This window comes from Artemia sp. Qi Xiang Cuo, chromosome 5, assembly GCF_049724085.1.
Source record: "Artemia sp. Qi Xiang Cuo chromosome 5, ASM4972408v1, whole genome shotgun sequence".
Taxonomy (NCBI): Eukaryota; Metazoa; Arthropoda; class Branchiopoda; order Anostraca; family Artemiidae; genus Artemia; species Artemia sp. Qi Xiang Cuo.
In genome coordinates this window covers 56,790,360-56,817,876 of record NC_142798.1, presented here as the reverse complement: position 1 = coordinate 56,817,876, position 27,517 = coordinate 56,790,360, and the positions used below count along the sequence as shown (strand labels likewise).

The 27,517-nt window shown below is 37.5% G+C and overlaps 1 protein-coding gene across 1 annotated transcript in view; it reads right to left on the bottom strand.

Annotated features, from left to right (window-relative positions):
- Positions 1–27,517, bottom strand: part of LOC148952307 (uncharacterized) — an 80,853-nt gene that overhangs the window by 40,662 nt on the left and 12,674 nt on the right. Inside the window, exon 2 of the mRNA XM_089089754.1 lies at positions 15,081–16,512. Within this exon, the coding sequence (XP_088945880.1) occupies positions 15,081–16,471 (1,391 nt within the window). The 5' untranslated portion in view covers positions 16,472–16,512. The remainder of the gene's footprint in view (positions 1–15,080; positions 16,513–27,517) is intronic.

Below are 27,517 nucleotides of genomic sequence, written 5' to 3'. Positions count from 1 at the left end.
GCGTCTTGGAATACAGTCCAAACCATCAAAAAAGACTTACCTTTTTTATGAATTATGCCACAGTCGACATTCAACTATAAGATACTGTTTCACCAAAAATATTAGGTCCGAAACTTTGAAAAAAGTGACTTTAGTGACAAAACAACAGAAATAGTGACAAAAAGTGGCAGGTCCCGAAAAAAGTGACAAAAGTGACAAAAAGTGACTGCAGCCGATCCCTGAATGAAGTTCTTTACTTAAAAAAAAAATAAGTTTCATCAAGTTTAGTCCTACCCATCAAAAGTTACGCGCCTGAGAAAATTTGGCTGATTTTCTAAAAAAGGGGCAAAGACCCCCTAAAAGTTATAGAACCTTAATGAAAATCACACCATCATATTCTGCGTAGTAGAGGTTTCAAGCTCCTATCTGCAAAAATGTGCCATTTTGCATTTTTTGCCAGAAGAAAGATAACGGGTGCGTGTTTATTTGTTTTTTGTTTTCTTTTTCCCAGGGGTGATCGTATCGACCCAGTGGTCCTAGAATATCGTGGGAGGGCTCATTGGAATGAAAATTAAAAGTTCTAGTTCCCTTTTTAAGTGACCAAAAAAATGGTGGGCAACTAGGCCCCCTCCCAAGCTCATTTTTTCCCAAAGTCACCCGCGAGATAGCCATTTTGTTCAGCATGTTCGAAAATATTATAAGTATGTCTTTTAGGATGACTTAATCTCCCGAAGTTCCCGGGGGGAGGGCTGAAAGTTATGAACTTTACCCAATGTTAACATATAGTATTGGTTATTGGGAAGTATACAGACGTTTTCAGGGGAGATTTTTCCGGGTAGTGGGGGGTGGGTGGGTCAGGGGTTAAGTGGGAGGATCTTTCCATGAAGGAAGTTTTCATGGAGGAAGCGACATTGCTATGAAGGGGGCGCCGGACTTCCCAGGATTATTTAAAAAAAGATCAGAAATTAAATATAAAAAAACAAGTTTTTCAACTGCAACAACAGCAACACCAAAACTTTGAACGAACAGAAAATATTACATGTATGATTGGGTTCACCCCCTAGTCAATACCTCGTTCTTTAAGCCAAAGATTTTTTAGTACTTTCATAAGAGCTATTTATTCTAATTAACGGCCTCTGTGATTAAGCGGTCATTTTTAAAGAATTGGAACAAAATTCGAACTTTTGCTTAAAGAGCAAGGTATTGACTAGGGGCTGAACCCCCTAATATACGTATTAAAAATATATGAATATAGAAGTTATATATGAATATAGAACTGATCGTATCGATCAGAACATCGTGAGAGGGCTCACTTGGACGGAAATTTAAAGTTCTAGTGCCCTTTTTAAGTGACCTTTTTAAGTGAAAAAAAATTCTTTTAAATGTTTTCACTTTTCTAACTTTAAGAAATCAAAAATCAATTAAGATTTTACTGAATAAATATCAGCATATGCATATTAAACTGACAATGCACACTTTTTTCAATAAATTCATTTGATTTTTTTTTTTCAGTAAAGTAAAAATTATATTCTGGCTTTTAGAAAGCTTGGGGTTTAATACTCTACTCATATTAGTTTCTGCTCGTTTTGAGTTTGAGTCTTATTTTTTTTTCTGTTTGTTTTGGGTTTCATCGGTACTGATTTGTGGTAGTTGTATTCTTGGTAGATTATTTGCTTCTATTTTTGTTCAGTTTGGTTTAATAGAATTCTTTACTTTAAAAAAAAAACTTATTTTGTTGAAAAAGTTTTTTTTTAATTAATCTTAATTAACGACCTTTGTGATTCAGGGATTTGTGATTAGAACAAAATTCGAACTTAAGCGTAAAGAGCGAGGTATTGACTTGGGGGCGAACCCCCTCATATACGTAATAATTTCTGTTCGTTTTAAGTTTTAATGTTGCTCCTTACTTTCAGTTGAAAAAACTTGTTTTCTTCTTATTTAATTTAAAATACTATGAGCCGTCATTTGTGTTTCGTTATAAAACTTTGTAATTGATCCTTTTATTATATTAATTTTTAGTTACTTTGGTTTGTTCTTTACTTGATTTCACACATCTTTATAATCATGATATCCATATAGTGGAAGAAAAATACGGTTTGACCTCGGGGAAATTGCAACAGAATTTTTTCTTACACCAAAATGTTCAGAAAAATCAGCTTAATGACACGCAAAGAATCCCCCTGAATCCCCCTTTCATAACTACCCAAAATCCCCCTTGAAGGGGGGAAATGAGGGGGGAATCGGAATTTCTATTTGGACGTATTTTGGGTTTAAGTGGTCGTTTTCTATCAAATCAAGCATGAAGAATCCGAATCCGACGTCAGAAGTCAAGTTTTCCGTACGCCAGTATCAATTTTCACGTTCACGGGACGGGGGGGGGGGGGTAAAGTACGCAGATCATTATTTGTCAGATTCCTGCGGCTAATGGATCATTTTATATCAAATAAAGTACCGTATTGCCAAATATGATATCAATAAGCAGTTTTTTTTACTATTTACCTAATTTCCACCTCTAAGGGGCCTGTAACATGAGGGGTTGCTAAGTATAATATCTTGAAAAACCACTTCTTTAATCGAGATCAATCAGTTATAAAAAGGAACGTTTAGAAATCAGGTAAATTAATCATAAGAGCATTTTGATTTTAAAGCACAATCTAAAGCTAATTCTTCTTCCTGCTCGTCTTCATTATCGTCCTCATCCTGTCTTGCTGTAGCGTTAGTGCATAATGCCCCTTTACATTCCCCGCAGGCAAAGCTACAGGGCAAACCGTTCCGACGACAGCTGTCATTATGGGAAGATACATATTCCGTGACGAAAAGAGGCGCCAACCCGACTCTTCGGGCTTTAGTAAATTGGACGTGTCTTGCCACTTCATTATTTGAAAAAAAACCTGGAAAAGTAATACTTTGCGGCAGCCAAAGTCGGTGGAAGCCGCTCTGCCTGAACAAAAGCATTTGCACTTGCAACCCGCATTGTAAATGCTCGCCCTCAGACATCCTTCAGGATCTTCTTATTGCTTTTCCCTTTGTATATGCGGAGCAAAGCTTTCTCTCCAGCTTCGGCGATCTCCAGGTGGCCGGATCCTGGTGTAATGAAGATCTTGCAAGCATCCTTAAAAATACTATCTTTAAGTGACAAGAAAACAACTGCTGGTTTTCCTACACCGTGAAGTCTAGATGTTGTATCGCAGCCAGACATTGCGTGGCAAACGAGTAGATTTTCTTCTGCTTCGGTTCCTAGTTTGTTCTTGATCTTTTTTATGTCGTACACTCTCGGTTATTTCCATGTGTGTCTGTCTGCATAAAGAAATCACATGCATCAAGCTTGGCATGATATATCAGAAGGACTAATAGGTTGGTATCATTCCCAATCAAAGTGGTCGACGAAGTTTCAGCGCAACTGACTGCAGCTTGTACAACTAAGACATGGGCATCATTCTGAGCATGTAGAACTTTGCATCCTGAGTTCGCCAGCCTCTCAGTAGGTAGGTCGATGAAGCGCTGTCTATTTTTGGGATTTCTCAAAAATTCCTCCTTACTTTTGACGATCTTCATGTTAGGAGAGAATTCAATCGTTGCACACGACAAACCTTTGGTTCTCTTCAGCTGTGTGCAATTTTTCGTCGTCGGTGTATCAGTGTAAGAGTCTAAAACTACCGCTGACTAGCCGAAATGTCTTGTGACATAACCTACGTAAGATCCTACCACCTTAGAATATGTGGATCTGGCAGTCCACAGAATTTTTTGGACTAGCCAGCCTCCGTCAAAAACTTTCTGGGAGGTTGGCAATGTCACTGGACCCTCGAGTCCCTCAATTTTCATCAGTGCATTTGTTAGAGAGGCTTTGTCGGCTGTCCTTATTTCCTATAACGAACTAAAGAGCGATGGCAGAAAAGTACAGAACTCAAACGACAGAACCTCGTTCAAGTCAGAACCAGGGATGCTAGCCACTGCGGCTAGACGTTGAAAGATTAGAGCTGGGTCGACCATTACCCTCTCGCTATCTATCACCACGGGTGACTTCGCAGCCATAGTTACAGCTTTCTCCTTTCTCCTGAAAACATATTTGTCAATGTCTTTCGCTTCCATATCGTTCGAAATCATTTCTCCCACAGATTTGGCATCGTCTGTGTTTACAGATGATGGAGCGCAGACGCCAGTAACCACGCTGAACAAACGTGATTCTTGCCTGAAGGCTTCTAGGGGCTAAATGTATCGAACTATCTTTTCGATGTCCGCCATGTCTCTAGCTCTCCTCGAAGATATCGCTTCTGCGTGATTTCCAATAGTCAACTCCGCGAGGCCAGTCAGGTTCTGCATGCGTTCATAAAATAGAACCAAAGTAGCATAGCAGATGTCCAAATTGTCCGCTGTAATTCAGTCATGCCTCTACCTCTCGTCAGACCGCCACTCGTTTTCATATTTCTCATAAAAGTTTGTTCGATCACCAAATCAGGAGAAAGTGTCGCCCAGTAGTTGTCACTTCTTCGGATGAACAGGTACTCCTGTAACGTTCTGTACTGCTCTGGGTTGTCTTTCCTCAACTGAAACATCGACTGCACGAACAGCTTAGTAGACTTCGTGTAAAGATTGCGGCCGGAAGCAACGAAGTAAGGAAGCATTTCCAACAACGACTGTAGATAAAGCTCAAGGATGCCACTTGGTTCAGCTCTCAGGTTCTTTCTCAGGATTCCAAGTAGGTCCAGGTACTGAAACCAAAGACGGGTAGTTCTGGACTCGGATAATCGTTCTTTTGCACTTTGAACTATTTCATAGATAAGCTCTGCTTCTTCGGACACCTGCGCTTCGTCTATTGTATCTCCTTCAAGGAGCGACTCGTACGCCTGTTTTGCCTTTTCAAGGGGTTCTGGTAGCATGTCATTGCCACCAAACGTTCGCATAAAGGGCTACCTCCAACAGACCATGGCCTCGCACTTCACGAGAGACAGCTTTGCCTTGTAAAATACTACGCCCAGTGTTGGCGCGTATACTTGACTTAGGATTTCCAAAAGTCCCGAGTAAGCCATAAGGAAGCCAATGGCTCCTAGGAAACTCATGCGTGTGAGAAATCCACCCACGACAACAATATCATTTCTTAAAGCACTTGTGGCAGCCTCTGCATCGACGATACATTTCGCCTTCCAGTAAAGCGGTTGGTTCAATGTAATGGCTACAGTTTTTCCAGCTCGATTAGCGTGCTCGTTAGAATGCATAAGTGTAGAATAAACACAGGAGATATCGCTTGGGTTGTGGTTACTCATTGGCAAAAAACGAATATTTGATTTTCTCGGATGAGGTAGCTTTTGGTTTATTGACCACATAAATGCGGACCAGCTCATGTATGAGCTTTTGAAAAATCCAGAGGTGCGCCAGAGCGTTTCAGCCTCCCATTCCTTGTCATGAGTGTCACCATTGTTTTTCAAGCAAACAAAAGTCCTTGGTTGCGACTTGGCGGGTTTTTTGTAAGTGTAGAATGGCACGGTGCCAATTGACTTCATCGCATCTCCACTTACTTTATATATATATATATATATATATATATATATATATATATATATATATATATATATATATATATATATATATATATATATATATATTTTCTTGGCACTGAAAGCTCGGTTGCCGGCAACTCAGATGTAGACACTTCAATAAGACCCATTCCATGAAAGGTATCCAAGCCGCAATATCATAATCGACATTGTCTCCTACATACTGAAAAAAATGTGCTTTCTCTTCGGACTCTTCCAACAACGTTTGATTTACTGCTGCACAGCTCTCAAATTTTTTTTACCTCTGAGTACAAAGAGCAGAAGCCAAGATTTTGCAGTGTGTCAATTAAAAATAGAGATGAAAAATGGTGATGCAGCTATGAAGCCAGTCCTATTTGTACAGGAGACATTAAACCCCGTTGTCTGCATGCCTGCATTACAGCCTGTCCGATAGAAGATATTAGACGAGGCGTGTCGATAACTATCGATGAAAGTAGTAGACAAAGAGATGGGCATACGTAGTTCAAACACTTCTCTACTGACGATATTTCGTTAAGAAATTCGTGGGAATCCTTCCTTATCGTATTTGATTTGATTTCACTTCTTATTATTCTTCCAACGACTTTGATGAGCTGATCCCTTTCTCTGGTTTTACTATCTACTTTCACCTCTTGATAATATTCTCCCAATATCTTGTTAACCGTATTTCTAAGTGTTATGAGTGTCTTTTTACTGTTTGAATCGGACATGACTACCTGTTCGCCGTGCTCACTGACTAGCAAATCCTTGCCTTGACGATAGCTGTAGGCCGAACTATCACAGTCAGTTTCAGAGAGAATATGAACCATCTTTGTTAAAATGATCGTCAGAGGTACAGGTTCTTCACTTTCCTTGCACTATCGCACGGTCTTCCGTTCCATTTCTTTGGTGGAGGTAAGTCACTAACTTCTTCTTGACTACAGAACTTTTGTGGAATCTCTTTTCCTGTCCTGAAGTTCACTGAGCATATTTGATGATAAACAGCATCCTCTGCATGAAGGTCAAAAGTCTTTGAATTTACCCGACCAAGCACTGTCGTGGCCCACTGATCGTTCCTGCTCTTACACATTTCACTAATCGAGTAGTCGAAGCTATGAGTTCCTACTGCATAAGCTTCAGCGAATTCGCGACTTGTGATCTTGCATAATTTCACTGCTTGACCACAGAATAGGCAGTTCTTCGAAAAATAAAAGCTTGGAGCTGAAGATCTGGTCGGCGGAGCTGCAACCGGTTCTTTCTGCTCAAGTTCCCTTTGAGCGTTCTTTTCTCTGTCGATCCGACGTCTGTCACAGAAGTTACGACGATACGCAGTGTGGACTTCATTTCCGGTCGTCACAGTCATGCTACTACCTCTTTCTTTGCTTGCGTTATTCACGGCATCGGCTCCTTTCTCGGATAATATGGCAGTGTTTTCACCTGGTTTGATGCTCCTTTGGCATATCGGGCAGATCATGTTTTCTTCAATTACGGTTCTAGAAGAAAAAGAGACTTCTAATTTATTTATTTTATTTATTTAAAATACATAAAAATACAAAAAAAACATTAACCCCCAACAGAGAGCAGAGCTCGTAAGGTTGGGTGTGTAAATAATGGGACATACACAAAACAAAACTTCTCGTCATAATAACAATAGCAAAATTAACTTAATTAGCAAAAAAACAATAATAACGAAAACTTAAAAAACAAAGAATAAAAGAAAAGAAGGGAGAAAAGAAATGATGGACAGGTAATAAATGCTGGGCAAGAGGGGCGTGGGAGGCCGTCCCACCGTGGATCCAAACAAAAAGAATTCGGTATAAACCCGAACCAAACGGCTTTTTCATTCATTCGTACCCCTTGTTTGTTCAGTCAATCCATGGACAATCCTATCAGATTTCAACCCATCGCCACCAAGAAGAACAAACTCAGCTTGAATGATACACAGTAGATAGCATTACACAAATGAAATTGAAAAGCAGAAATGATTATCCGCTCTTTTCCAAAATCAGAAGCATAATCCTAAACACTATCTCACTAAATACTTCTACTCAACGCTCGCGGATCCCAGTTTATTCTTTTGTATTTTTTTTTGCGGAAGTAAAAAAAAACGGCACAAACCTTGTATATGGCCTTGAACACGCCGGTCTTCTAGCAAGTGCTATTGTACATGGCTCTACTGATTTGATCATCTAAAGAATGGCACTAAGGAGCGGAAACCGCAAACTGGAGGGGGAGGGGAGTCTGGAATACTGGTTTGAAATTAATTTGCTCGAGACTTATATTCAAAGGCCCCATTCCGAGCTTGATGGGAAATGATGAATTGACCAATAAACGATTAAAATTTCTAGTTCATGTTGGTGAACTTTCACAGCCGTTTCAGGTAAGATGAGGTACTTGACCACGTAAAATCAAGTTTTTAACTTCATTTTCGAATTCGCCGCCATTGACTTCATAGAAAACGACCAAAAACTCAAGCAACCTCTCAATTTCAAGTTTTACCCCCCGCCCTCTGCCCTTTATGGATGGAAATGGGCATTAAGTACTGAAAAATTAAAATCTGAATTCAAATTTGGATTCGACATGCTTGATTTGATAGGAAAAAACTATTTAAACTCCAAAATATTTATAACCACAAAAATCGATTTCCCCCTCAGTTTCTTCCTTCAAAGGCGAATTTGGGATACTTGTGCAAGGGGATTCGGGGGGATTTTTTTATGTAATTAAGCTGATTTTTCTTAACATTCTGGTGTAAAAACAAATTCTGTTGCAATTTCCCCGAGGTTTGGCCATTTTTTTTTTCCTTATCTTTCCTCCACTAATATCCACATTTACATTGAAGTATACAGATCCTTTACATAATCGTTATTCCACTGATCGTCTTTAAATGTAAGAATATTATGCTAACTTTTAGTTACTATTTCCCGTAGTTTTTTCTTTTACTAGGTTTCAGATATTTCTGATGAAACTCACATGGTCCCCATTTATAATCAACTATATAGATCCTATATGTGACTATATCGAAGTACCATTTATAGCAACTTTATATTCGTTTCTCATTATAATTCTGTTGTCTCAAGTACTCCGAGATAGACATTCTGAGATACACCTTCATTTTTCGACAAGATAATTTTATTGTATTTTATTCTCAGTTCAGGATCGCTAAATTTACTATGTAAACTAAAAAAATATTAATGGTGTCTGAGCAATAATTTTAACTTTTTTATTAAACCTAGAAAAATACACTACAATTTTAAAAACAGTTTAGTTTTTTGCTGGGTTCTAGCAAGTCGACAGGTGATTTTATGGGAATTATTTTAAACATTGACAAGATATGGTCTCAAGTGAACGAAAACAAAACCCGCGAGGGTCTACTGAGAATAGCAACCTTACTAAAAACATGAAAACCCACACTGATGATAGGCCTTACAAGTGTGACATATGTAAGCGTGGCTTTTTTAGGAGCAGTGATCTTTTTCAACACTATCGAACCCACACTGGTGAAAAGCCATATAAGTGTGACATATGTCAGAAGCAGTTTGCTCAGAGGGCAACTCTCAGGGCACACTTGGGAATCCACAGTAGTGAAAAGCCGTACAGTTGTGACGTATGTGAGCGGAATTTTACTAGGAAAGATGCTCTTACTGTACACTTTCGAACCCACACTGGTGAAAAGCCATACAAGTGTGAAAAATGTAAGCGAGACTTTAATCACAAATGTAGTCTAGATACACACCTAAGAATTCACACAGGTGAAAAGCCGTACAAGTGTGAGAAATGTAAGAGGAGCTTTACTCACAGAAGTTGTTTTAATGAACACTTAATAACCCATGCTGGTGAAAACTAGTGGTATAAGCAGACTTGGGACTGGACACGGACATTCTCTCGGATGGTTTTTTTTATTATTTGGAATAGTAAAAAACGAACTGGATAAAAACATACGATTATGACCTCATTGATCAATCATGTACATCCGGGTTACAGCGGTAGCTAGGAGCCTAGTAAGAGACGATAACGTCCAATGTTAAGAAATATGATAACCCATAACTCCTAAAAACAGAGTCAGATCAAAAAAAAGTACGCCATTAGAACCGCCTTGTCCGAAACCCCTAGGCCTGTATAGGAAACTTTCTGTCCCTTGGCTTAAACAGCAAGGGAAATATATTGGCTTGAAAATCAAGAAAAGTGGCAGCTACTACAGCATTCTGCCTAAACGGCATCTTTTTTTTCAAACAGTTCGTGGTAACGAACTGTATAGTAAGAGCGACTCCTCTCAATAGTAAAATGGATACATCAAAAGAATCTGATTTTTATGCTGATTTTTAATATTTAAGCTTCATTAAGTTTAGTCTTGATGAAAAAGTTACCAGCCTGGGAAAATTTGCCCTATTTTCGAAAAAAGCTGAAAGGGGAAACACCCCTTAAAAATCATAGAATATTAATGAAAATCACACCATCAGTTTCATCGTATTAGAGAACCTTACTGTAGAGGTTTCAAGCTCCTATCTGCAAAAATGTGGAATTTGGTATTTTTGCCAGAAGAAAGATCACGGATGCGTGTTTATTTGGGTTTTTTTTCTTTTATCCAGGGGTGATCGTAACAACCCAGTAGTCCTAGAATTTCGCGAGAGGGTTCATTCAAACGAAAATTAAAAGTTCTAGTGCCTGTTTTAATCAAAAAACAAAAAAAAATTAAAAGTAGAATCACTTTTTGCAAAAAACTGCATTTTTGATGTCTTTTCATACTGCACTCTTTTCAAAGATGTTTGATTTTTGAAACAATCAAAAAATTCGTGGCAACAAACTGTATATTAAGAGCGAATCATCTCAATAGTAACCGAAACTTCAAAAAACGGAATTTTGATACCAATAGAGACATCAAAAGAATCGGATTTTTATGCTGATCATGTTAAAGATTGATCAATGATGTCATAATCGTAGGTCGTAGCCAGGTCGTCTCTTACTATTCCAATTAAGAAAAAGCCATAGACTATTTCCTGTTTGTAATTACATTAAGGAATGAACTGTAAACAAATAAGTAGAACAATAGGGAAATTTTTATACAAGACAGTGGAAGGCAACTTTAAATGAATATTTCGACCCTATATCCAAGGGCCGTCCTCAGCAAAACATACGAAGATAATAAAAACAATATAAAAGAAACTTAAATTAAAATTAAATAATTAAAACTGAAAGGTTTTTTTAAAAAAATATTTTAAAATAGCCCTAATATCATTACTTCAACAGGACGGCCTTTGGATATAGGCTCGAAATATTCATTTAAAGTTGCGTTCCACTGTCTTCTATAAAAAATTTCCCTGTTGTTCTACTCATTTGTTTATGATGGAAAGGCAGTGTGGTCTTCGCCGCTATTTGGAACGAACTGTAACCCATAGTAACTGAAATATTAAATCAAACAGTTCGTGTTCATAATAAAGAGCTGTGTAATGGCTCATTTTAAAGGAAATTGCTGTTTATAGAAACCTTTTGTAATTAACAAAAATAATTATTATTATAATTACATTAAGGAACGAACTGTAACCCATAGTAACTGAAGTATTAAATCAAATAGTTCGTGGTCATAATATTAAAAGACGATCATTAGAAGAACAAACTATGGCATGTAATTAAAACAAAAGTTTTAAAATAGGAAACATTTTTTACGAAAACTGCATTTTTCTGTATTAGTATTACGCATTATATATGTCAGAATAGTATTTTAACATAAATAGTGAAATAGTATTTTTAACGTTATAAAAAGCATGTGGATATAATCATTATTACTTAAACTGCATAAGTATTCCAGTTGTCCTAGTAACAATTTTGTGAAGGCCTTTGAAACTTCTTGAAAATTTTGAAGTAAGTTTTGATTGACTTTAGCTTACAAGTTACTTGCTTCAGGGTAAAATGAAATATAATCCTTGTTGCAGCGGTAGCTAGCAATCCGGGTTGCAGTGGTAGCTGGCTACCTAGTAAGAGACGACCACTTCCAATACTGAGAAATATAATAACATTAGAATCAGGTATCATACTGTTCATTAGACTCAGGTGTCATACCTATGTCTATTTTCATTGACATCAGAAAAGCCTTTGACACGGTTGATTTCAAAGTGTTGCTTCACCGAATGAGAAGTCTTGGAATCAAATGAATTTGTCTAAGATGATTTGAGATTTATTTTAATGGTAGGTCTTTTAACGTTTTTTTAAATAACGTAGTCTCTGTGTCTTGTACTGTGAAATGTAATGTGCTACACAGTTTTTTGCTGGACCCCTTATTTTGTGTACTTTATCTGGATACGATCCGCTTTTATCTGTGAGATGTATGTATTCCCTCCTTTGCTGATGACACTAAGCTAACAGTATTTGCAAAATCAGTTGATGATATAATAGAAAAATCTAATCATGCCCTGAAAAGACTGGAAGTGTTTATGAGTTTAAGTTTGCTATGTGTTAATGTAAAGAAGACGTTTTTACTGACGTTCTGGAGAGTGAGTGAGTCTGTTGATGTAAGCGGTTAAGTCTTGCTGTGTGGAAAGCCTTTTATTCAAGTAAATCCACTATGGTATCTTGGTTTCTTCATTGATTCTAATCTTAAGTTGAAACTTCACAGTGATACCATTTCGGCAAAAATTGCACGTGGAGTAGGAATACTTAGAAAGGTGAAGCATGTTCTGCCACAGATTACTCTTTGTACAATATATTATGAAACCTTTTACCCGTATATATCATATGGATGTGTCGTGTGGAGCAGCAACTTTTATGTGAAAAAACCAACAGAGAGAAAAATCTCAACGAAAAAAAAACAACAAACGAGACTCTTCTGGCCGCAGTCTTGTTTTTTTTTTTTTTTTTTCTTTCATTGAGATTTTTTTCTCTGTTGGTTTTTGTCATGGCTGGCCAGTTCGGCTTAAGATCTTTCAACTTTTATGTGAACTACAAGCGTGTGCAAGTGTTACAGAATAAAGCAGCAAAAATAATTGGGAAGAATATACAAAATGTGAAAGACATCAGTGCAAGTTTTAAAATTCTAAAGCTGCTTAACGTTGGGCAGAGAAGAGACTACTAAGCCGCGACATTTGTTTATATTAGTGTGAATAAAATTTTTAAGGAGTTCTACCGTTTCAACAGGAATTTTCAGATTACTATACGAGAAGATGTGATAATTGGGTTGTGGAGCTTAAAAATAGTGTGAGATCAGATTTTACTTTAAAGTATCTTGGTCCTTCTGTTTGGAATTCACTTCCTGTGAGCGCTAGGGAGGCTGAGCATTTCCCTAAATTTAAAAATATATTAAATGAGTACTTTTGGGTAGTTGTTTACTGTTTTTATTAGTTGTTTATTGTTTTTATTAGTTGTTTAAGGTCTTTTTTTTTGGGGGGGGGAGTGAGCGGAAGGAAGAAGAATTTGGAGGGAGGAATGGGTTGATGGGCTGGGGGAGGAGTGGGTGGAAGGGCTGGGGGAGGAATGGATGGAAGGGCTGGGGGAGGAGTGGGTGGGGGGGAGGCTGGGAGTTGGATTTGATAATGGTTATTGCTCTGGATATGTGTGAGTGAAGGGAATTGGCATAGTTTTTTTCCCTTATTATTTGTTAGTGGAATTGATTTATTAATTTAAGTTGATTTAGGAAGTTATGTGTGTAATCGCTACGCGTTAGCAAAAATTTTCTTTTTTTTCCCTAGCGTAAACAATGGGGTTACATCCCTTTAAACCCTCTAATGGCCAGAGAATTTGCACTTTACTTTAAAAAAAATGTATCTTAAAAATTTTCTCTTTATTCATTATAAGATCGAAAAAACAAAAATTACCGAGACTTCCAAAATTGCCGAGACAAAAATTACCGAGACTTCTAAAATTAATATCATTACATTTTAATGTAATGTAATTTCCAAAATTACCGAGACAGCAATTACCGAGACTTCAAAAATTAATATCATTACATTTTAAGCATCCAATCTAGGTTAATTTGTCTAACACGTAGTAAATCTTTATCAGTACATTCTTTCTTTTAAACAAATTCTTTCACATGCATTAAAAATCTTTTGATAATCATTAACAATTTGTTAATTATAACACTGCTTCAACAAATTAAACAGATTGCTTCAAAAATTACTAACGTCTGTTTTAAAAGTTTCACTTATGCATTAATACTTTTATCTATTCGAATGTTATTTCGAAAAAAAAAATAGCTATTGAATCGAAGGAAAAGGTTTTGACAAAAAACATCCTTTAAAATAATAAAATTAAATTAAAAGTCACATATTCTTTGGTTCCTGTAATCTTGATTAGTATTGTGATTTTCTTCTTTTTCGTTGTCGATCTTTCACCGCATAAAAACCGAACTGTTTGAAATATACATTGTTGTCAGTAAAGGAGAAATGACATTCAAGCATTTTAGAAGGTGAGAAAAGGAATGGATAGTCCTACTAGGCTATTACTTGTGGTAGCTCTTATTTTTAAGATACTGATTAGTGTTCAAATTTTATTTTGTGTTGTTGTGGATGTTACAAAAACAACAAAGGGCACTGTTTGAACTACAAATCCTTTTAAGTAAAGCGCAAATAACGATCTAACCTTTAGAAGGCTTGAAGGAGGCGGCAGTCCGACTCTATTTGTGGTAATTTTTGCTCATTTTAAATTTGACTCAATTACTCATCTTACTTTCCGTTCGTTTTAGGTTTCATATATTCTTCCATAGTAGCATCTGTCATTTTTAAGTTTGAACTGATTTTTCGTTGTGATTTACGTTTGTTTAAGATGACTGATAATATGACTTTATTTCTTCGCGTGTTGGGTTTTAGTAGGCTATGGCTCCTTACTTTCCTTGGAATTTTTTTTTTGGTAAATACTTTTTAAATTAATCACTAAAAACACCAAATTTTCCACTACAATAAAACTCGGTTTACTGAAAACCACTGAAAACTACAATAAAACTTGGACAATTTTGATAATTTTGTTTGTCATGCTAAGGTAAATGTACATGGAGTTATTCCGAGAAGAGCGGCGAGTTCGAAGACAACACAAAAAACGAGGTGCATAATGAGAGAATAGACAAGCAATTATGAAAGAACTATAAAAATCTCCACATTTTGGGAGAGGCTAGTTTCTCGACTCTGATTCAATTTTTAGTGTTTCCAGTAAAGCGCAGATCCATTACAATAGGGGAGAAAACTTTTAGGGTGTACATCCAACTCTATATTGAGCAATTTTTCTGCGTTTTGAGTTTGAATCTCGTTCTTTACCCCCTTTTTTAGAACGTTGTTAATTTTTCATGTAACATAACTACAAATTATTTACTAAAATTCTCGTTATTTAAAGTTAAACTGTTTAAATTGTTTACACCTAGCCTTAAGACACAGAAAAATTCAAAGAACATTCAAACTTAAAACACACAAGTTCCATTTTTTACACTTGATCTACTCTTATATTTTTTCAAGAACCAATATTTTAAAGTAAACAACATATCCTGTACATCTGAACAAACTCATTTTAAAAAAAATGAATATTTTTATAGGCAATAGTTGGAGATACAGAAACAAAGTGAATACAAAGTAATATATAATCTAATAGATAACAAGAAGGTAATCTCAAGCTTACCTGTCTTCTAAAAGGATCTTCTCATATTCCTTAGCAAGATTTTCATCTATTCCAAGGAGGTCTTGGGCATAAGGTCCAGCACATGCACATCCACCTCTTGCTTGTATACCAAAAACATCATTTAAAACAGCACTGACAAAATTATGATGCAAATAACGACCAGATGGATGTTGGACTTTAAATGAGAAAACTGAAAGCCTTTCTGCGGTTTTACTACCAAGAATTTTCAACTCAGGGATGGCGGACCAAGCCTTCATTGCTTTTGAAACAATCTCCTTCTCTCTCTTTGTAATTACATCAACAGTAACAGTCATTTTTAAGTTCATCACTACTCCAGCTCTTATCGATTCAACAATTGCAGGAGTTCCACCTTCTTCTTTCATTTCTATGTCTTTGAGGTATCTATGATCATTCCGTGTGACGAAAAATACGGTTCCACCACCCAATCCATTGGGGACACTATTTTTCATTATCTGTTTTTTAACAACTAAAACACCAGGGGTTTGAACACCACCAACAAATTTATGCATTGAGAAGAATATTGCATCTTTTCTAATGTCTCTTTGAATATAATCAGGATGAATGGGATTCACATCAATTTTAACATAAGGAGCACATGCCGCATAGTCCCAAAAAGCAAGGGCACCATAATCATGTAGCAGAGCAGTAATTTTAAGATCCTCAGCTATAATTCCTGATACATTTGATGCAGCAGAAAAGCAGCCAATCAGCAAACCTTTACCCTTGTGTTTTTCCAGTTCATCTCTAAGCATCCTTAAATCTAGCAGTCCGTCATCAGTCTCATTTATTCGTATCGTCATGGCAGATATTTCTCTCCATGGCAGCAAATTTGAATGGTGTTCATAAGGTCCGTGCAAAACTATTGGGGGTACATTCAACTTTAGACCATTAATCAATTTATTAACTGCACCAGTACAGCCACTACCTGTGAATATAACAGAATCATGCTCCGAAGCATTAACGGCATTTCTGATTATATCTCGTGCTTCGTCTCTAAACAGTGTTGTCTGCAAAGAACAAATAGAAGTGGTTGTATGTGTATTTCCATAGAAAGGCAAAACTTGCGAGTATAAATAATTTTCAATAGATTTCATTGGTTTCCCAGATGCTACATAGTCACAGTATACTACTTTTCGATTCCCAAATGGTCCTTTAAAAATCTGCTTTTCACCAATGACATCTGAGTAAATGAAATCCAGAATATCTTTATGCGCTTCAGTTTCACTTTGGGGTTTTTCCTCATTTATGGCTAGGTCAAGGAAGGTTTTATCATCCGTGGGGTCAAAAGCAGGCTGAAGGTCATAAAATTTCCGAGAACCGCATACTTGCTCCATTTCCTCATACTTAAACACTGGCAATTGGCAAGCCATTATTATATACCAGTAAAGAATTACTCCACTACTAGATATACCTGTAAAAATGGAATGGGAGCTGAATAAAATTAATACTAGATTCTTATTTACAGGATATGTCACAAATTTGCACATACCACATGTAAAATACATAGTTAAAGAGTTTAAAATCAGTCAATCTCAAAAAGTGACACTGTTAACAACGTAAGTTGTTTTACAAGCACGTGACTAGTGTTTTTTATGGCTGCGATAAATCCACTTTTATGGAGAGCTCAGTAAAAAAAAATACTTTTTTTTAGAATTTATATGATGGGGAGCTATATAGAGATCTATCTGTTAAACAATAATAATCAGTTTGACAGAACCTGAGCTAGCTTGCTTTATATTAATCTTTAGAAAATACTAATTTTAAATTCTTGAAGGATACAAATCAAAATTTACTATCAATAGTACAATTTACTATCAATAGTAAAAACCTGCATGTGCGTCTAGAGAGAGACACGGCAACGGGAATTACCCACTGGAAGACAATTTCCAAACAGTTTGTTGCATAAAAAAACGTAAAAAAAAAGTAACCCCTGCCTACAGTAACCAAACTCTAAAAAATAGAATTTCTATAACAATATATCCATCAAAAGAATCCTCTTTTTGCTTTTCAAGACGAATCCAAATATGTGTAAATCATTAATTTAGTTTTACTATCTAAAATTGATAGCATAGGAAAATGTGTATAATTTTAAATATGCTATGGGGGGAGGTGGTTTTTTCGACATAGAGAACTCAGAAAAGTCACATGGAGATCCCCAGACGGCAAACCTCAAATATAATTGACCTCAAACTGGTCCAAAAGCGTTGGAAGTCGTCATTACTGAATACAGTATCTTTCACCAGTGGTGATTTTGACTCAGACCATGTTCTAGTCATGTCAGAACTCCGTATGTGCCTCCGAAAGCCCCAACCGCCCAGGAAAGGCTACCCAGGATATCGTGTCGATCTGCTGAAAAACATCAATACAAGGAACAAGTAAAAAACTGCTCTCTCAAATAAACTGTCAAACACCCTACTCATGGGAGTCCCGACCACAGAGAATATCGACCAGTTGATGAAAGCGCCTCAGTCATCAGAGAAACGGCCAATGAAATCTTGGCCGTTTGGAGTACAGTCTCGCTCTGATAAACCGTTGATCACACCCGAAATCATCAATATCTGTGCTGATAAACGTATTGACGCCAACAAACAAGACCAACAAAGCCAGGACGAATACAAGAGGTTATAACGTCTAGTAGAGAAAAAATTCGGCAGGCTCTGGGCCAATACGTCAACGACAAGTGCCATGAATGCAAAGACGCCTTTAAAAAGGTGACAGCCACTACATGTACAAAAAAGTACGGGAGCTGTCGAAAAAGAAACCCGTGGCAGCAACAACCCTGTTAGATAAACATTGACAATTTATTATAGATTCTGAGGAGAGGCGAGAACGCTGAAAGGAACACTTGTCCCAAAAACTGAACCCCACAATAACCCCTGATCCATCTATCGTATTGTCTTTTCAAGCACAGTAGTACCCAATAGATCCAAGTCCACCACCATTACGAGAAGAGGTAGTTGCAGCTACACAATCCCTGAAACAAACAAAGCACCTGGCCCAGATGGTATTTAGTCATAGCTACCTACGTCAGACCCAGAAGAACTGGTAGACATCTATCATAAAGTCACAATAGGCATCTGGGAAAAGGGCCACTTCCCCAGATCCTGGGCAAAAACCATGATTGTCCCCCTTTACTAAAAAGGTCGAAAAAGGCAACCGTAACAACTACAGACCAATTAGCATGGCAAACCAACTGGCGATGATCCTCACGAAAATCCTACTCGACCGACTAAAATCCCTGACAGACCTCAATTTAGAGAAATATCAGGCCGGCTACCCAAGAGATCGATCTACTATAGATCAAATATTCTCCACCCGGTAACTGATATAGAAATATATAGATTGCAAATGAGCTGCTCTTACTTTTTATTGACTTTAAACAGGCTGTTGATTTAATATGGCGCAACGGGCTTTGGCACACACTTCTGCATTATGGAGTCCCCAAAAACATGGTAACCTTGATCAAAGACATGTATTTCAATTTTGATAGCCAGGTTCAGACACCTGGGGGATGGACAGAAGAGCTCCAGACGTCAGCAGGTGTTCTCCAGGGCTACCTCCTATCCCTCAATCTGTTTAATTTGTTTCTAAATGCAGCTTTATCAATCGCTAAAACCACAGACGGCATATCCATTGCAGGGAAACTTGTCGACAAATTAGCGTCCGCAGACGACATCGTGAAAATAAACAGTTATGAACATCTCCTCCAAGCAGACATAAACGAGATAGTATCAGCAGCCGAAGTCCTCGTGATAGTTGTCAACACAGCCAAAACAGAAGTCATGCGGGTATCTAGAGACTCTGCACCCAGAGCAATACAGCTAACCATAAAAGGATAGCAAATTGAAAATGTAGAATCTTTCGTCTACCTCGGCAGTCTTTTAGACTCTAATAACGACTGCTCAAGATCGATTAGGTGTAGACTGGGCCTTGCAAACAGCAGCTTTAAGAACCTAGCATCAATTTAGAAAAGTAAATTAGTATCAAAATCACTGAGGGTCCGACTCTTTAACTCTCTCATAATCCCTATTGTTATGTATGCAAGTGAAACTTGGTCAATTAAAGCTGATGATGAATGTCGAATTTCCACATTTGAAACAAAATGCCTCCATCACATAGCAGGGATTACCTACGTTGGCCGAGTATCCGATTAAGACCTCCATAAACTCCTCCACTGCTCAGACACTATCATGGACCGAATTAGAAGTCAGCAACTCCTCTGGCTCCCATGCAGAAAGTGGATTAGCAAAGTAGCAGTGCTACTTGGCAGTTTTTAAATTTGTTGGCAGATTTTGTCTGAAAATACCATTTTTACATATATAAAAATAATTTTTGCTCAAAGAAAAGCTGTCAAAACACATGTTGTGCTCCGCCATACAAGAAAAAGAGCTTGTATAGTATCTCCTAAAATGTCAGCTGATGAATCACGGCCTCACTTCGAAAAAGCGAGGAAACTTGCCTTTGAATGGGGCAAATTGATTAGCGTCTAAATACCGGAGAGTTGTGTGCGAGACAACATAGCTGGGGTTGACTGGATCTCAGGCTTTATGAAACGAAACCCAGAGCTATTTATAAGTAAGCCTGAAAATACCAGCCAGGCAAGGGCTGCTGTCTTCAATTCAGAGGTTGTGAATCTGTTCTTTGACAACTCTACGAAAAATTCAAGTTCCCACCAAACCGTATCTGGAACGTGTACGTGAACGTGAGCTCTACTGTGATGAGACTGGGGTTCTTACTGTATTGCCAGCTCCAAAAGTAATCGCAAGGAGAGGACCGAAGCAAGTTTCCCAGACAGTTGCATCAGAGAAGGAAAAATGTTACAATGCTTGGGTTTATTTCAGCCACTGGTGAAGCTCTTCTCCCCGTTTGTAAATTCCCACGGGTGAAGGTGAACGACCGACTTTTTCGAGAAGGCCCCCTAGGATGTCTCGGGCTTTCTCACCCTAGTGGTTGGATGACTTCCATCAGCTTTGAAGCTTCTGTTAGGCACTTCATCAAGCTGGTGAAGCCATCAAAAGAAGACCCTGTGCTACTGCTACTTGACAACCACGACAGCCATGTTTCGGTGGAATTAGTGCGGCTGTGCTTCCACTATCCCCTAATGTTTGGAGATTCTCCTGAAAATCTGTCTTTTCAAAAAAAAATTTGTCCCCCACAAATCCCCTTTCATTCAGGGTTGTCACCTGTAGTGATTTATCACTAGTGACAATCCACCCCTAGTAACCATAACTTTCAATCAACTTGACATAATTTTTTCACTACTTTCCAAAGTTTTTGTTTGATTTATTTACTACACATCAAAAACCGGACATAGATCATTGAATTACTGACCTTTCTTCCTATGCTAGTAAAAGCCTAATGTTAACTATACCATTTAATAAAAAATTCTCTTGTGACTCGTGGTAAAGAATTTCAATTGAACACCTTTACGTTCAGTGTAATTCGGAGCATAGATGCAAAGAGGGTTATTTTAGACAGTTGAACCGTGAGTTTCAATTTTGTTTTTTTTAGCTATGTTATCTAATTATCTAAGGTCTGAGAATATAAGAGAATTAGATTGACAAACTATTCTAAAATGAAGAAGGGAAACCATGGTACCTACGCAGAGGGGGGGAGGGGATTTCGTAATAAGTTCGGAGATATTTTTATTATCGAGCTATAATATAGATGAACATACAACTCGAGACCTTTTTTATGCTCTTTCAAAATAGAACAATCGTTTTACTCAGAAATTAAATAGACCCTTTAAGATGAAACCTTAACACTTAAGTTTAAACTGTGTAAATCTCGAGAACGGCCGGTTTTATCTGTCTGTATTAAGAAAAAATTAGCTTACACTCAGTGGAAAGCAAGTGGCGGGTAACAGAATACATTGGAATCATATAATTTGGGTGATACTTGTGTCTTATATACACAACATTCAAGTTCTGTCGAGAAGTGAAGTTTGGTTAATGCTAATGAAATAGAACTAAATGTGATGAAAATCTAATATTTTATCAACAAAATTATGAAAACTTCAACAAAGAACTATGGGAGAGAGGGCACCCAGACCGCATTATATTAAATACGTAACAAAAACTAACCTAGCCTAACCAAAATACCAACTAAATATTTAATTAAAATATAGCTACAATGTAGTTTCCCACCGATCCGAAGCTAACATTGTCTGGCATAAAGACTATGAACGCCGGTTATTGTCTCATATTCGCGATACAAGATCTGGAGTGTGGTGGCTAAAAGACTAAAGTACCATTTAGGCTATATATTTTCACATTAATAAGGGGGGTAGGTACGATAGTTTAGGTCAGGTTACCCCCCTCCTTGCAAATATATAGCCCAAATTTGTTTCTAAAATATTATATTTTCATAATGTTTTGGTATTTTTCATTACAATTAACCTAACTTCACTCCTCGATTCTTGGTGGTATAATATATAAGTAACAATTAAAGGAATTTATCGTTTTGCCAGGAATCTTCACCATTTAAAAATTTGTTGAATTTTGCTTCATTTGGTATGTAAAAATCAAGTACTTTTCTTGTTTCCTTGAGAATTTTATTTTGCATATAACCTTTATTCTTCAAATGTATTCCCCTTCTCTACCTCCGCTTACCATTGCTATCCTGGTGCCCTCCCCCTGCAAGATTTTTGGCGGGTGTTCATGCTTGATTGAGTGGTTCAAATGCAGTCTTGGATCTTTTTACGGTCAAGGAAAGTTGTTAAGTAAGTGAATGAAATTTTACAGAACAGATGTTCTGCTCAAATTAGGGCATTGGAAATTTTTTTAAATACCTAAGCATACCTCCACAAATTCTAATGCTTGAGCAATTATAAACCCTGTATGAAGGCTAATCCTGAAATAAGAACAATAGAATAAAAAAAATTGTGATACAATTGGATTCCCCAGTCAAAACTTTCCTAAATATAATCTTCTTACCATAAAAATTATAGCCCCTCCCCTCTACCCCTCAATGAGACAAAATTAAGCTATAGATTATATTCAAATTAGGGGAATAGTTGATTAAAACGGAAGCGACTCCCAAAAAATTGTATATCATACCTGAAAGTAAATATTCAGTTTTTATTTCCAGATTATTTTCTTGTAAAGTTTTATATTATTTTCAGACTTGTTCTTTTTTTTGCAAACGGTTGGTCTTAATTTCCTACTCTGCTACCTGATATCTGTGTTTGAAGATTGATCAAACAGTTCGTGGTAATGAACTGTAAGTAAATCGACCCAACAGGAACCAAAACTCTGAAAAAGAGCTACTACAAAACAAAAAAGAACTGTTTCGCTTTTGATATTCTTTTTTTTTTACCAGGTGATGTATATCTTCTGTAATATCTCTTCTCACGAGATGTATGTGTCTCTTCTCTTCTGCAAGAGGAAATGTCTCTTTACTCACGCTGCTGCTTTTTGAAACTTGTTCAAACTAAAAGCTCACTGAATTTCAATGTCTGTATGTGAAAATTTACTTTTAAGTTGTTGTTATCCTTGGTCCTTGTGGACAAGCTTTTACTTACTCCACTTCTCTTAAACTGAAAGAGAATATCTGTCCAAATCTCGCATAAATAGCCAAATTCTCTCAAAACAATTTTTCGTCATTTGAAAGAATCTTAAAAGGGCTGGTATCAAGGTGTATATAGGGGGAAGGCTCCATACTTGAAACAATTTTTGATTTGCTTCTTACTCCTTGACACTTTGTAGTACAGAAACGAAAATTTCTCAGCCTCAACTGCATTAATCAAGGAAGATGTTGTCAAGTTTTCAAGTCGTGAAATTAATTTGTTTTCAAGAAAATATGTTATTTTGACAACTGCCCATTTTGTTCCAAGTATGGAACCGGGCACCACAGATGGGACAAGTGGAAACCATACTTGGGACAGACAATAAAAACGTTTATTCAATGCAAAACTCAGTTATTTAATAGAGATAACATAGAAAATTGAAGAACAAAGCACAGCTGTATAAAACAAGCTTAAACCAGAACTTGTTCACTTGTTCACAACATGTTAAATGGTGCCAAATCAAGGGGAAATACAAAACGTCCAGCCTGTCTTTTGGTCTGTCCGGAAGGCCCTGGCTTTGGCAAGATCATCACAATTTCGGTAGAACTATACCAGTATGAAGCATCAGTGGGAATGAATTTCAAGAATGGAGCAATCCTCTTGAAATACAGTACCTGTACTTCTTTTTCCTCTGCCATTTATGAAAAAATTTCACCAACACTGTGACACTTTCCTTTTTTGGTGGCCTTTTCAGGTACTAAGACAAATTCTCCAGTGTTCATAGCACTAAATTGAGGGTTTCTCTCAGCTGAAGGTCCTTCCTGAGCATCTGGTTTGATTGGTTCAGTCAAGTCTGTAATATCTTCCGAGCTACTTTTGGTTTCAGTGAAAAAGGACTCCCCAGGCTTTTTGCTTTTTTGCCAAGGGTTTCTGAGAGCTCTCTTATATTTCCTAGTTTGTCGAAGCACAACCTCCTCTTCAATCTCCTTCTTTTCGGGAGTATCTGTTGGTGTTCGACAGACCCTTTTGGTCGGCTTCTTGATGTGGCCTTTCTGGGACGAGTTTTAGGATGTGGTCTTATTATGGCAGGCGAAACACTCTGGTTTGAATTGCAGGTGATTCCTGAATCATGATGGTCTCCACCCTCCTCTTCTGATTCTGAGGATAGCAAGTCTTCATCTCTGGGTTCTGATGCAGGCTTAGTCAGTGGTCTATTGGTGATAGTTGATGGTCAAAAATCGTTGTAGACCAAAATGTCATCATTAAATGGGCAAATACCTGTTACTCGAAACCCTGCAGTGATGTTGTTTGGGGTAAATGAAAGTGGATAAGTAACACCAAGAAACTGTGGAATTTCTTTCGTACAGAGAAACTGGAATACCTGGATTGTTGACCATCCAGCTTGCAATCGCTTTATTGCAATAGGATTTGAGAGAGTAGAACATTTCAAGATCAAGTGGTTGCAGTTTGTGCGACGTGTGTAGAGGCAAGGTCAAACGGATTACATGATTATCTTTGGATGCCTGGATAGCTTCAACTGATAAATGGGACTCATGGTTAGCCATAATAATTAACTTTGGCTTGTCTTGGCTTGGCCGGACAGCGACAATAGAGTGAAGCAGAAACTCGTTGATTACAGAAGCCATAGTCCAGCCACTGTTGCTAACACATGCAACAGTACCAGGCGGAGCCCCTAGAGTCATCCTTGGTGTTTTTTTTTTTTTTTTTTTTTTTCTCGGGAAGACAAGTATCAGTGGAATTGAGTTGAGAGTGAGAGATGTCAGAGTGATTGAGAGGGAATGAGAGTGATTGAGAGAGATTGAGAGACAGAGAGAGAGAGAGAATACATAATGCAAAATTTTTCAGGGAGTCCAGAATAAAAGAGGGGGAGGGGGCAAATGTCCCCTCTGTAGTTACGCCCATGCATGGAACATGCCCCAAGTACTATTACTTGGGCAGTCTCAAGTACGGAACCTTATATGCCACTGCAATCATGTAATTTTTCAACAATTATGACAAAAACACATAAAAAACACTGACTCTAGTTAAAGCAGTTAAACACACACAGTTAAAGCAGGTAAAGGAAAAGCTGGAACGTGGAAGATTAGTAGCCTAAAACAGCCACACTACAATGTAGCAGCAATTCTCTGTTTATTTTGGGGATTACATTAGGGCAAGACTAATATCACAGCTCCATAATCCATGTGACTGCCAGGCTGCCAATCAATGTTGCTCTCCCGGGAGACAAATGGTGCTTTATATAGTTGTAGTTTAGTGATAAACAATTTCTGAGACCACACTTGCTAACCATGACAAAATGAAAAATCGCAAAGAAGAGAAAACGAGGACAATAACAGCCAGTGAAAAAATTATAAAATTATGCAAATATTTTGGTCAAGACCTCTGCTTGACCGTCCTCAGTGCAGAATAATAACGATAAAATATAAAAAACCAAACCTTACAACAAATAAACAAATACAAAACTAAAATAAGATGACCATTTCAGAGTAACGTTGAAAGGGTAACAATTACCTTTTCACTGTTACTCTGAAATGCATGAAAATGTGAAAGCAGAGGTCTTGACCAAAATATTTGAATAATTTTACAATTTTTTCACTGGCTGTTAGTGTCCTTGTTTTCTCTTCTTCGTGATTTTTTGTTTAATATAGTGATAAATGATTATCAAGCATGCAGTTCCGTATCCATTAATTTTATAATACTAATAGCATGGGAGTGTACAACTCCATCCATAAAGTAACAGCAGTAAGCCATATGACTTGGTTTACAACGAATGTCATCAAATCAACTCCGAAAGATCACTTTTGAAGGACGGGTAAATGGAACACAACCTCGTGGCTGACCCCGCAAGAGATGGTACGACAACTTCAATGGACAAAACCTCTCCCAACTCCTGCATCTAGCACAAGATAGAACCAAATACTGTCGCCATCTTCAACGACTAGTGAGAAGAGAAAAAGCCCCAATACAGCCACAGATGTTGGATGGGATATAAGTCAAGTAAAGTAAGTCATAGTCATTAAAAAGATAGCCATTTTGTTCAAAATAGCCCAAAGATCATATAACAATACCTCTAGGGTTGACACTACCCCCAGAGTCCAGTGGCGTATCCAGGATTTTGTTTCGGGGGGGGGGGGGCCCGTCAGTCTACCTTTTTATAGCAAAAATTATCTATCATAGTGCAAGATTTCAGGTGGGGGGGGGGGGGTAGCTAGGTAAAGAAATGATAAGTACACACTTGTCATGAGTATTTCTAGTTGTAGACTTTATTTGTTTGAGAATGGATGAAAAATTTTGCCAACACAGTCAGAATTATAAAAAAGTTAGAAGCAGTGAGAGTTTCTACTGTGGGCGAGTAGATGTTTTATAACTACCACGAAGCAGCAGAATTTAGAAAATATAAAAAAAAGAAGTGCATTATTCCTTATATTTGCCAATGGGACCCTTGTTTTAGAGAACCAAATAAATAAAATATAATATTATATCAAAGACAATTGCCCAGAATTTGGTTTTGGAGGGGTGGGGGCCTCAGTCTACATAATATAGCAGCCATGAAAGCAAGAAATTTATTGATATTAACATTGTTTACAGAGGCTAAAACACAATTAAAGTTTAAAAAACAGAATCAACTGAACTTAGAGAAACGAGGAACGAAAGACGACCTAATCTCTCACAGTAACAGCCGCCAGTCTTTTTTGGCTACAATTCGATCAAAAACTTGGTCAGCATCGACCTGAATATCGTGGGCTAGTCCGTTCAGACGCTCCTTGCCCGTTGATCTGTGCAGATAGGTTTTTAATCGCTTAAGACAGCTAAAGCTCCTCTCAGCTGAAGCGGTAGCCACTGGTAATGTCTGAAAAATCGTGAAAAGCCTTCGAATGCATGGGAAAAATTTTGCATCGCATGACGCAAGAGTCGAAGCAACAGTTGATGGTTTCTCAGACATTCTGAACCACTTCTGTTTCCAAAGGACTAACTCACATTCGAGCGCACGTCTACCACCGTGAAATCTCTCGTAAACAGCAACAGAGTTCACAAATTCATTAATATTTAATGACTTGCTGTTAGCTGGCAAAATCCTTCCGATTTTGAAAGATGCCCTCCTGATGGCGCAAAAATCTTTGATCAAATTCTTCAATAAGTGAAGCAAAGTAAGGTTCGAACAATGACCCGCGATAAAAAACCTTGATGGACTCATTATCGTTGATGGACTTTCGGCGGATAGACCTTGGAACAGCCAGACCACATTTAACTCTTGTGCAAGCTCATAGGCTTTCTGAAAAATTGTTTCAAAATTATTTTGTTTTGACTGCAGTAAAGTATCAGAACATAGCTTAATATGCCGACAGCACTCAACTAAGTCTAAATCTTTGGCTTGCAGCGCCTTAGAGACAGAGAGCATTATGGCACTTACAAACTCTAGCATAGCCATCGTGAACATAAAACTAAATTCGGTTGCTGCTGAAAAAAAACGCATTCGCTTTTGAAATAACTTCCGTATCGCACCGTATGATACCAACTATTTCCTCAAGTACGGAAATAATCACGCAATACAAAGACATAAAAATGAAAATGCAATCGTGACGCTCCACCCATCTCGTTTCGCACAACTTCACAAGCTTCCTCACATGACAATCAGGACAAACAACAGCAACCGCTTCAACAAACATAATTGTTCTTTTTGGTGAGGATGATAAAAATAATATAATCTGCTGTATAGTAGCAAAGGTTGACCTAACAAGTCCTACCATAATAGCTTTACATAAAGCCAAATTTAAGCTGTGCAATGCACAGTGGGTGTAGATCACATGTGGATATTTTTCCTAATTTCTGTCTGTGTATCAGAATAGCAGCCTGACATTTTGCTGGCCCCATCAAAACCAACCCCCAC